At 32.7% G+C, this 13,257-nt stretch overlaps 1 protein-coding gene across 2 annotated transcripts in view; it reads left to right on the forward strand.

The window, feature by feature from the left end:
* The window catches only part of Nep3 (M13 family metallopeptidase neprilysin 3), a 77,538-nt gene extending 64,865 nt beyond the window's left edge, over nt 1-12,673 (forward strand). For both annotated transcript variants that reach the window (XM_087153381.1, XM_087153382.1), the window contains 3 exons: nt 501-673; nt 5,172-5,286; nt 11,085-12,673. In XM_087153381.1, coding sequence (XP_087009507.1) covers nt 501-673; nt 5,172-5,271 — 273 coding nt within the window. In that variant the 3' untranslated portion in view covers nt 5,272-5,286; nt 11,085-12,673. The remainder of the gene's footprint in view (nt 1-500; nt 674-5,171; nt 5,287-11,084) is intronic.
* Nucleotides 12,674-13,257: the final 584 nt, after the last annotated feature.

Below are 13,257 nucleotides of genomic sequence, written 5' to 3' on the forward strand. Positions count from 1 at the left end.
ACATAAAACTAAAACTTTTATTTTTTTCGCACTTACAATTTTGTATATTTCATACCCTAAGCCGAGTGTGTCATTATATGGATGCATTCAGTTTTAAAAGCAAGATAGCATTAAAGAATTAAGATCATTTTAAAGTTGATTTCCTAAAAAGTATAATTTTTAAGCTCATAGTAAAAAATAATTTCATATCTGTATCTCTAAGGGTATTGATATTTTTATACCATACTCTTTACAAAAATTGATATAACAAATTTCTTTGATTTAACGAATGGATGTCCGAATCGTCCAATCGAGGTACATCTGAAGTGTTGTTTTATCACTTTAATACAAGATAGACTTATTCAGAAGGTTAGCAAATATTTATTCACCATAGCTGTTCTATTTTTCATGCAGACTGTTGCCATTCAACATACAAGAAATGATTTATTATCATATTGCTTAATCGATTCATTATCGATTAAGAATAATACTACACATCTAATACTATTTTGTTTGTCTAGGCTTATCAAGAGTGGATTGGTGACAATGTTCCCGAATTACCCTTACCTGCAGTACCTCTAACCAATAATCAATTGTTCTTTATTGGATTCGCCCAAGTCTGGTGCTCTACAAGTACTCCTGAAGCCATGCACCTACAAGTAATAAACGATCCACACAGTCCAGCCAAATTCAGGTAGCTCACTCTCAACAAAAACCATTTAATGTTAAACCTTGTCATGCGGTTTACGTGTAAACCTTCTAATCTAACAATCTGTGACAATCTACCCACATTACCCTCATCCAAAACCTTGGAAAACCAGCTTGTATATGAAAACCTTAAATCGAGGTTGATTTACGGTTTTCAAGAAAATAATCCTTCAGCAAAGCTAGTCTCAAGGTGAAAATAATCTTAAATCTAGGTCATTATAAGGTTTCTTTTCGCAACGTTTTGTATGCTCAGCTAAAATACACCTTATGATGAAATTTTAATGGACAATACAATTGGATCCAATCGCTAGTGTGACGTCAGCTAATACGTCATGATGGACATAAGTGACCATTTTACCCACTTTTTAAGGAAGCTTCAAAAATAGTTTATAATCATTTTAGGATGAAAGATTTTAAACTGCACTATTTTTGATTTATTAGAAAAAAAGGTTTTTAGTACAAACATTTTCGTGACGCTAAAACGAAAATTCCGATACAAGGTTGCCGTAAGCAGGGATGTGATTCTTCCGCGGATTTCCTCTTTTTGTCAGATTTTTCCATTTTTCCCGCTAATTTCTGCGGAAATTGTTTTTTAAACAAATTAAAATATTTTATGAGGAATTTTTTTTTTTTGAAAATTCAGTCTTTGAAATAAAATAATTATATTTATTTACGATTTTCAAAGATAAACAGAAAATTCAAACTATGTCCTAGCTGCTAATCCTTCCGTATTTTTACTTATTTTAGCTATTTTCTCCTCTTTTACCCACAGAAAATAAGATTTTCCGTATTTTTATTCGTCCGCCGGATAGCTCGTATTTTCGCAATTCAGACGTCGTGACCCTGTTGTCTGGCGTAAAAGCAAACGAAAAAGAAAAAAATATATATATAGACGTGTATTTGCGGTGAAAATATTTATTTGCTCATTCAATTAATCTTGAAAATTTCTATTTATTAGGTCTAAACAAAAACAATACTAACAAGCCTTTTAGAAATCCCAAGACCAGACTCTGCAAATATCTCGATTGTTATTCACGCGATTTTAATATCAATCATCGATTTTCGTATTTACCTGATTTAAAAGTTGCGCATTGCGATCCTTATTTACGCTATTTAAACACCGTGCATTATGATTCTTATTTACGAGATTTGAAAATCCAATATCGCGTTTTGTATTTATGCATTTTTAAAATCGCGATTTTATTATCAAACATCGATTTTCGTATTTACCGGATTTGAAAGTTGAACGTTGCTATTCTTATTCAGCCGATTTAAATATCGTAAATTGCGATTCTTATTTACGAGATTTAAAAATCCAATATAGCGATTTGTATTTATACGCTTTTAAAACTCTATGTAGCGATTCGTATTCACGTGAGCTTAAAATCCAATGTCGTGATTCGCTACTGCGGTTGTAATATCACACGTCGATTTTCGTAATTATACGTGCTTTAAAAATTAGACATTGTGATTTGTATTCACGGGATTCAAAAATTATGCATTGTGATTCGTATTTACGTGATCTAAAAATTACGCATCATGATTTGTATTTTCGCATTTTTTAAAATTCGATATAGAATTTCATATTCATACAATTTTAAAATTAATCGTCGGGATTTATAATCACATGGCTAAAATCGCACTTTTTTCGTCCAATTTTTGTGTGTGTATATATATATATACATATATATATATACGTATATTCTTTCATTCTTGGATTTCCTCTTTTTTACTTTCTGACTACTCTCATCCCTGCGTAAGGTTGCATGCTTTATGGGACTCGTTTATTTTTGAGAAATTCTTTTTTTCAATGAAACAAGTTTGATTTAACTTGTTGGAATAAATAATTATTTACAGCATGTTCTTAAAAACGTATAATATTTTCCAAATGTTACTTTCCATAGTCCTTAATTTTTAAAAGAAATTACGAATCAGTTATAACGAATTAGAGCAGCCCACGTCCAAATATTTCCCTTATGATACTATCAAGATTTTTAAGTGAACATAAATCATTTTTCTAAATACTAATTTTTTGAAATAACATTTAAAATTAAAAGTATAATGCTGTAAAAAGTTCGGTGAGTTCTCTGTTTTTTTTAATTAGTCCGTATTGTTTAAATGCAGGGATGAGTTTGGTAAAAAAACACAAAAAAGAGCTGAAAATAGAAATATGAAATGTTACGTGGATAATATATTTTTGAAAAAATGCAATAATACCTGAAATGTGTGCAAGAAAAAAAGTGTATATAGGAAAAGTATTATTAAGAATATTATCAATATATATCGATTAACGATTTTATTTAAATTGTGAGAATATAAATTTCAGTGCGTGATTTTATGAATCCCAATGTGAGGTTTTCGTGAATATGAATGGATGATGCGTCATTTTAAACATCATGAGCTATGCGTTATGATTCTTATTCACGCAAATTTAATATGAAACATCGATTTTCGTATTCACCTGATTTACGCTACGCGATGTGATTCGTATTTACGTTATTTTATAATCATACGTTGCAATTCCTATTCATGCTATGCAATATAATCCACAATCATGATTTCCATTTACGCTTTTTTTAAACCAAATATCACGAATCGTGTTTACACACGCTTAAAATCCAATGCCATGATTCGTATTCACATGCTTTTAAAGTCCAGCTTTTCGATTCGTATTTACGCGATCTAATAATTGTGCACAGTAATTCGAATTTACGGGATTTAAAAATTCAATATTGCAATTCGTATTTTCGCGTTTTTAAAATCTAATATCGCTATTCATATTCACGCAATTTCAAAATCCAACTCTATTGCCACCCCTGCTAAGTCATTGTCATCCTGCAGGGTGCGTAACGTTTTTAAAAAGTGCTTAAAGGTGCTTTTTTAATTCGGGGTTTGTAAAAAGGGCTTAATTTTCTATCTTTTAAAAAGCGATTTTCTCTTTGCCGTATCATTTGTCGTTCTAAATTACAGAAAATGCATGATTTTTCACAATTTTTATCAGCAATATCTTTTTTTTTTTCATATCCATCGTTGAACAGCCGACCCAATTTCTGGGTTTGCGACTACTGATGTTAAACTCCGTAGCTTTGCCATTTTGAACCAATCCGGAAGACAAGGAAACTCGTGGATCAGTACCCTCAGAGGTATTGATTTGTCATGGGAACATGGAGGACTTCGTGACCCGACAGATTTAACGTGCATCTATCACCATTTACTACAAGTCTTCGGCCAGCGGGGATCGAAACCACGAATTCTTGAACATGGCCCCAGTGCCCTACCAACCAGGCTATCCCGGCTTCCTTTCTGCCCTATTTATCAGAAACTAGTTATTTTTATCATGATTATGTAAAGTTTATGAAAATGCTTTTGAATTTTATTGATTTTAGGTTTATATACAAGGCTCTTTAAACGATTTTAAAAAAAATAATTTTTGAAGTGATACTTCTTATGCGACTTCCAACAAGGTTGCGTTAAACGTTTAACGCTATATTTTTATTGGCCGGGAAATCACGTGGTAGGATCCAGTTTTCCCTTATTCATTTCCATATTGTTTTGGTTCTCACTAGCATAAAAATAATAAAAGTATTGTTATTCTATAAATATTTTAGTTTGATTTGATACATATATAATTTAATAGGGTGGTATTTTTTATTTTCAAACCTAGTGGATAACAAATGTAAAAAATGAGTGAAAACAATCCCACGGACAATGCGACGGATTTAAGGTTATGTCAAGGTGCGTCTCTTGTGAATATCAACTGATTGTTAGGTTTTCTCTTTTCTAATTGCCATTTATATTTCACGAAATGCAGCCATGAGGGATATTAAACTATTTATTGCAAAATCTTTATTACCACTATCCACTGCAGGTTCACAAGCTCTGGCAGACGTTACTGGTGAAGAAATTGATTATTGTGAGCGGCCTGTGATCCTTTCAGGAGATTTTAATGTGAATTTCTCGTTTCCTGAAACATTATTAACCTTCCTTAAAGACAAATTTGGATTGGAAATGATAAATGGTAGCAATGATCCAACAACCAAAGGGGTAACTACCATTGATGCAGTTTTTGCAAGAAATATTGAAAAAGTAGAACTCAAACATTTCGTATCTTTATTTAGTTATCATAATCCCATTGTAAATGTTATAGACTTGGATATTTCTCCACTCGAAAATGATAATTAAAAGATGCAATCAATTGTGAATTGTAAGCATTGTTAATAAAGTTTGTCTTAAAGAAACAATATGATTTCACTAAAAATCAATTTCTACCCCTTCCTATTTTCATTTCCACATTACGAAGTTTCACTTCTTCCGCGCGGAGGGACTCCTCGCACTATTTTTTATTACTGCAGAGATGATAATTATGATTTTTTTTCCTGTGGAAAGTGGTTCTATTTTTTGAGTGCTTAAAAAGTACTTAAAATGTAGCTGAAAAACTGTAAACACGAGTACTATAATAATAATAAATGAATGAATTGTTTCAGGGTGATCGGCACATTGTCCAATTCTGTGGACTTTGCCAAAGAGTTCAAGTGTTCCTCCAAAAGTAGTATGAATCCCAAGAACAAGTGTGAAGTCTGGTGATCTCTCTCATTCCAGGTTTGTTTAAAGTTATTCATTTCATTTCCGTTTACAGTATTTCTACTGGACAAAAAATATCCCCGGTTTGTTACTCTGGTGGAATCAAAGAATAATGTGAGAAGACAAGAAAAGGTTTTTGAGCCGACGCATGCGCACATCCATCGTAGCGTCTCTAAACAACACATTTTTTGCCATCTTTAAAGTCGCGATATCTAATCAAATTATGGATGGGTGGTCTAATGTAAACAATAACAAGCGTCCTTAAACCGGAAGAAATTTAGAAAATTTCCGGTGTATCCCTCCGCTTATGTTATGACTACGAGGCGATGTGTGAATAAGCCTAATATTCTATGCAGTTTTGTTATTGTAATTTGGGTTCAAATCTAAACATAATTGTACCATTCATAAGAGCTTTCAGAAATGTATTGATTCTCAGAGATCGTAAGGCCAAAAAAAATTTTGGAAGGTTAATATCTCATTGTGAATAATTCTTAAGTTTTGCCATGTTTTGTATTTTATCCCTTATTTGGCTACATTTGAACAAAATGTCGCCAAAAATATCTTTAAAAATATCTTTTTAAGTTAGCCTAATTAGAAAATATTCAAATGATTATAATATTAATATGATAATGCTGAAGTTTAAAGGCTGAAAGAAAGAACTCGGTACATGTGAAATACTGCAAAAGATATGATGCAATAATATGATGGCGCGTTTTTTCAATCTGCGGCGTAAAAATATATCGGAAGCAGTAACCCGGAAGTCTTGAAAGAGCAATTTTACCACTAGCGCCACCACCCTTAGCTTTACACGATCACCCATCCATACTGTAAAAATTATATTTATTTTTTAATGAGTGGGTCACGAGTCAATATTTTCCATGTTTAATAAATAAATCTTTTTTTAAATCATTTGTAAAGAGCAAAAGCAGACTGGTTTTGTGAGTCACTTTTCATTAGCTGTGAGGAGAGAGGTGTTTGCTGGGAATGGGGTTGTTTTCCCAGCATTAATGTTAGTTTTCCTAGCAAATTATCCCGAGTCAACTAGAGCATAGCAAAATTCGTCAATACGATTTGTTTTATCACGTTTTAATTCAGCCGGAAGCAAAACAAAAAATAATGATAATCTGCTGTAATTGGAAGTTTGACAATTTTTGTTTTGCTGTTTGTGGAACAGTAGACGTTTTTTGTACAATTGTATGTACGATGGTTGCTGTATTTACACTGAAGAAAAGAGTAAAAAAAATAGCTTTCGCGAACGAAAGTATTGCAGATGATTTTTCAGATGATGTAAACATGTGCAAAGACCAGGGGTCTGTTTAGAAGAAATTTGGGTCCATTAACGGACCCTTCACAAAATATCTTTTCATAAAAACGGACCCTTCACAAAATATTTTAACTCAAAAACGGACCCTTCACAAAATGATCTTTCTTTTAATCGGACCCTTCACAAATTTGTTTATCTTCATTATTATTTTATTAATCGAATAAACCCTTTCCAGGGCAGAAAACATCTTTTCATAAAAACGGACCCTTCACAAAATATTTTAACTCAAAAACGGACCCTTCACAAAATGATTTTTCTTTTAATCGGACCCTTCACAAATTTGTTTATCTTCATTATTATTTTGTTAATCAAATAAACCCTTTACTGGGCAGAAAACAAGAAAGATGGATGTAAACGAATTAAGTTTTGTTTTCGGCAGACAATTCTTCCATTATTCGTCCGAAATTAATATTTTGCTTTCAGCAGTATAGGCTAAATGCCAAATATTTGTATGTTGCATCTCTAATTTAGAAGCAGCAATTGTTGTTTATTTTTTAAAATTTAATTTTTTTAATTATAATTTTACAGTGTTGAGCATAATCTTGTATGTCTTTACAATTTAAAAACTCCTTGAAAAAGTTTTTTTTTGCAATAACGGACCCTGTTTGCACGCATTCATAAAAGCGGACCCTGATTGAAAGAATGTGAGTAATTTTTTCACAATTTCACGAAAAACGGACCTTTCACAAAATGTTTGGACAGACCCCTGAAGACTAATATTTAACTTTTTTCATTTGCCTGAAATAACTCGGGATAGTAAACTGATGGTAAATTAAATATTTTTTAGATTTCACCTTAGAACTTGTATATTATGTTTAGCTTTAGTTCCTGAGATTTTTTATTAAAATTAAAAAATAGATTGATTTTTTGCATTTTTTTATCTTCCAAAAAATGGGTAAGGGAAACGATTAAAAAGAGAAAAAATATATTTTGTTGATGCGTTGACGACCTGGATTTGTAAAAATAAAGAACACTATTTTGAAAACAAACTTTAAACTTAAGAATGTAGAGTATATGATACAATGCAACATAAATGTAAAGTAATTTTAATTTTACTTGTTAATGAGAACCTTATATCATCAAAACTTTTCGGAAACAGTTAGCTCTATTGAATCCTGTCTTTTATGTATGTAAAACAGGGTTCCCACTCAATTTCAGAAAGAAAAAAAATTCCGAGTAAATTTCAACGTAAATCTAGACCTATTTTATCTATATCATGCAATTTTTCATCAGAAAACTTTGATTCTTTTTTTGTAATGTCAAGTATTAGATTTTCTGTATAAAAAAAATAATAATAATAATGAGGATGGGAACATTTCAGTTTGACTAAAATGTGACATTTTTACCACAAATAATTGCAATAGATGTTAGAATTATTTAACTGATATTATTTAACAATAACTGATTACAGTTAATGATAAATTTAAGACTAGTTATTTTCCAGGTTTTTGAAGAAAAAAATTGCTACTTCCTCTAACTATTCCCTGATATTTGGAGTTAAAAAAAAATTTCCCTAACAATTCCAGGTTTTCCCTGACCCGTTGGATCCCTGATAAAAATTTCAATATAATTGTTAGGATTTATATTTAACAGCATCTCTTTTTCTTTTCTTTTTTTTTACTTTCGACATTAGCTGAAGTGCGAGCTTATAAATAGTGTTTTCTAAACTAGAGAGCTCTGCTAACTTTTGAGTTCCTATATTTCCGGCTGTTTCCAGTGTATTTGGAAGCCATTTGGTGCACAACGTTGCGTTTTGGAACTCTCTTGAGTAGTATATCCTGTACACGTGTATTTGTTACCTTATTTATTATTTGTGTTTAAAAAGAAGAATTATCACTTGAAGACATGTCATTTCACGACGTAGGGATCCTCGTTTGAAAAGAAAAAAAAAGAATCGTTTATAAAACACCTTCTTACCTTGTGATCACCATAACAACTACGAAACTTAAACCTAAATGATAATTTATAAAATAAAATTTAAAAATTACTCTAAAGAAAAATAAATTTCCTTTTAACTACTATAATTTTGATATCTTTATTCAAAATATTTTAAATACTTTAAGTTAGTTTGGCCGATATTGAAGCCCCCATAAACAGGCCTATGCGGTGAAATTTTAGGATCTCATTTTCCAAAACAGATGGCAGCACTTGGAGATTTTATTGCTCATTGATTAGACTTTCCAACACAGATGTCAGCACTTGATTTTTTTCTCTCACAGATTCGGAATTTTTTTATATTTTTACTTTCATTAACTGTAACTTTCATTTTACTTACATGTATTTATATTGTGTTTTGAAGGAGGGCATTTCATTACATGGTTTAAATTTTATGCCTTTTAAGCGTGATTCATTTTCAGGTTATTAGTGCCTTTAAATTGTGGTAGAAAGTTATATTTTTGTCTTTTTGTTAAGGGGCTTCTGGGCACTGTTAGTTTTGGTTTAATCCACTAACAACAGAAAGGCTCCTGTGTGTTTGCAGGCAGTGTGTCCCCTGATGAAGTACTGTTCTGCAAACACACATTTATATTTTGATTTTAATTATTAAGACTTAATTTGTGTTTTATTTTTTTATAAAATGAACTTAATCTCATATGCAATATGCTAACAATATGCTAACGCATGATGGTGCACAGCTTGAGCCAAGAACTAACAATAATAAATAAGTAAAAAGAGGCCAAATCAGAACTGCCAAAAGAGCGAGAGCAACCATGTCATCGCTTTTTTTAACGATGCATCAATAAATAACTAAAACAAATTTTCACTTCAAACTCAACAGATTAACTAAATATCTTATGAATTACAGCAGACTTGAGCCCTGAAATGATATCATTTTATTTCTTTTATTAAAAACAAAACCATCTGTTTGAAACTATCGCCTCGCAGAATGAGCTGTAGTAAGCAGCTGTATACTTTCTAAACGGAAGCAGAAAAGGTCAAGAACTCGAGATTGTTGTTGTTTACTTTTATATTGAAAACACCATTCATTAAATAATGATTTTCGGAGAGATAAGTAAAATTTCTTACGGAGGAATAGTCATTATTTAAATATGAAAAAGTGAGAAAAATTAAAGTTAACACTTCAAGTAACTTATAGTTTATAATAACTTAAAATTACAATAATATAACGGAATTTTGAAAAAAAACTCACGTTAAATTCCTTAAAAAAATGTGGCCCTTTCATCGTGCCAAATTTCAACTTCATGGACGGTTGACTGAATGTAAACAATAACAAGCTTTTTAAAACCGGAAGAAATCTAGAAAGCTTCCGGTGTATCATTCTGCTTACAGAGATGCCAACTGCTCCGGACACGCCAAAATAATTAAAAAAACGGTACATAACTCAAAGTAAATTTTCCAAAATTAGACTATTTTTGTTTGCTCTTCAAAGGGCATAGCATGACAAAAGTACCACATAGTGGTGAATTATATAAGTCAACGAATTATTTAGAAATAGTGGTGGATAAAAATCTACTAAATTGAATTTATTAAATCAAGAATCACAGTTCATAAACTTCCACTTTAAAATATATATTTGCTGTCCGGAGCAAGTTGGCATCTCTGTGCTTATGGTATGCTTCCGAGGCGATGCACGAACAGGCTTCATATTCTAAGAAGTTTAATTATTATGATTCGGTTAAAATTTACGCTTAATTTTACCATGCATAAGAATTTTCTGTAATTTATAAATTCTAACAAGCCGTGAGATTAAAACAAATTTAACATCACAGCATAAATAAAGGTTTGCCATGTTTTGAGTGTTATCCTTCATTTGGCTACAGCCAAAGCTCAAATGCGCCATCTGGCGAGAAAACCGGTTCCGTGTCTTGACCCGCCACTTTCCCTCTCCTCCTCCTTTCAGTTGCATAGGAATGTACTACGATATTTTTCTTATTTAAAAATGTTTTTTTTTTTAAATTCCACAGCGCTTTCTTTTGGAAATATGTTCAATGTAGTTTACAGTTCCATGTGGTTTCCCAACTTTAAAGTTTTTAATCTATATGAATATCAAAACAGAAACTAACGTACTTCTTTCTTTTATGACTGTCCATACGCTAATGGTGAAAGCTTGTGAAGTGTTGCCATAGGTTGAGAGTTCTGTTCTACGCTAAATGTAGCTCATTTAAATCATCAATATTTGTGTAAAATAGCACCATCGGTTTTTTTTAGGGGGACCCGGGGTAGCATCATAGCAAGTTTTCGGAGTCTTCCGAATTCCTGTGTTGTTTGTTTTGTTGAAAGTTAGGTTAAAAGTAAGCGTTATATTGTAAATACTACAAGCATAATAATATTGAAGGGTGCATGTTCCAAGCTTAGGCGTAAAAAACAGTCGGAAGTTGTAACCCGGAAGTTTACGACGCATTTCAACTCCTAGCGTCATCTGCGCTTAGCTTTGCATCCGTAGTTGCCATTTCTGAAGATTGTTACTACTAGTCTGTTTTACTATTGTCCGAATGAATTTGTTCTCATTTAACTATTCTTCCTTACGTTTCAGGAACCAAAAGAAAGGTTATTGGATCGTTTTACTTCCAGTGGTTCACTCTCGACATTTTCTACAAAAGAGCATCGCACAGAGCATCATTTCAAAATGCCAAAAATGAAAGAACAAATTTCTTAACATTTATGCAGGAACTTGTGATTATTCCATTCTATTTTGTTTTTTAATGTCATCTTCTTTATTCAAGTGGATTATTCGATTCGTTCATTGCATATAACGCCTGCTGCTAAGAATCAACTCTTGCTATCATTTACAACTTACAATGGGTCTCGTTTATTCTGGTCTCAGGGTTGTCACTCAAATCTGAAGAAGCTGTGTTTCCCCTGTACAAAATATTCAGTGAAAACACACAATCACTGTGTGCTCTTGTATTGGGCTAATTATACTAGTTAGAATGGAAGATGGGACATACTTAAATAATGTTATTTTAAATGAAATAGTTTAGTATAGCATCCTTCAATATCCTGCAGGTGAGTGGTCACCATTTCTTAAAAGAAGAAACCCTGTATTTTCCCAGTTTGTAAAGGAAAGGACTCCCCGTTATTTATCTCTGCGGAGTGGCAACCCTGATACATGTTTTGTTCCTAATTTATTACTTAAAAGTAGAAGATAAATGTGATACTGTTTCTTGTTCAGGAAGCTTTTTTATTTCTGTTTTGTGTTCTGCCATTTGTTTTGTTTTTAAGTATAGTATTGTAATTATATATGTTGTGTTTGTACTTCACTAGGCTGTGAAAAAATAATCATCAGCTACTACAGTCGAGCTCATTTATTGCTAAATCTAATTGAAGTGTGTGTATAATAAAGATATTTATGGATACCGTACAATTACAAAATGTATCTGAATCTTCATTGATTGATGAAGTGGAGTTATCCGAGTTAATGTGAACTCTCACTCGGTGAAAGCAGAGAGTATAAAAAAGGAAGATCTTTCTTTGCGAGATGGTTTTATTTCGGTTCGTTCATTTAATCAGTCTTAATGATGACAAAAGACTTTTCATAATACGTATATATATCAGTTTTAATATTCTTGATCTTCCTATGGACTGTTTGAACCGTCTTACTCCCACTGAGATCCACTCCCTGGGAAAACATAGTTTGCTTCCAGTGTGGTGCCGCACTCCATCCCATCAGTGGTATGCTGCCAACAGCCCTGGCCTATCATTAACATGCAGAGGCCCTCGGCCTTTCCTATCTGCCATGGCCAGATTTCGTAGTGGCCATCTTAAGTGTTTAAGGTTTCAAAATGGGGAAAAGACTTTCCAACCTTGCTCCTGCTCACAACCTGCTAGTCCTGATCACCTTCTTTTTTGCCTTGGCGCTTCTTATAAGCAGCTGCTGGTTGATCGGGACTTTCTGCAGATATATGGGGAACTGACGCGACGGGGCATTCTGGACCTGGTCTAGGCTTTCCTTTTCCAGGGGGATGTGTAACAACAACAACAATATTCTTGATTATATATATTTAAAAATAAATATGAAAATATACTTAAGCTACATAACATACAACTTCCAGAGCTCCCTTCCTGTCTATACTCTTTCAGCATTCAATCTATCTTAGAAATCCTTTTTCTCACCAAAAGAAAGTCCTTCGCTTCACCCTCACTCTCGGGGGATGACACTTCAGGTCAGGGGCCAATCAAATGCGTGGGAGAGGAATCCTGACAGTATAAATGTAATATGAATAGGTATAAATGTTGGAATGACACACATTTGCAGGCTTGTGTGTTCAATTTAGACTTATAAACCTTTTTCAATAGAGGGGCAGATAGCGCATTACAGAAGAGGTAACAGCGGGACCTCCAAGCTTTAAACAGTGTTTGGCGGGTGATACCGCTCGGGCATGGTGTCCCCTAAATATAATAGGGTGGCTGTCTTAACACAGGTTCGATACTCATCATTTCAGTGGGTGGATAAAATGAATGCCAAGCATGCTTAGGAACTAAACACCCAACAGGAACATCTGCGCCCCCCCCCAGAGCCTCAAGAATAGTAGGCCCTCTATGAGGCTGTCGTGCCACTGAGTTTAGTTTATAAATGTAATATATTTAACAAATACAAAACTTATACCAGATACAATTCATATTATAAATAAAACTTAAAAAGAACATACTTTTCGAGAATTAAAGAGTTTTTACTTTAGAGTTTAAAAGACCTTAATCGTTTTACA

The sequence above is a fragment of the Parasteatoda tepidariorum genome, chromosome 10 (assembly GCF_982258835.1).
Source record: "Parasteatoda tepidariorum strain Cologne lab strain chromosome 10, Ptep-v5.0, whole genome shotgun sequence".
Classification (NCBI taxonomy): Eukaryota; Metazoa; Arthropoda; class Arachnida; order Araneae; family Theridiidae; genus Parasteatoda; species Parasteatoda tepidariorum.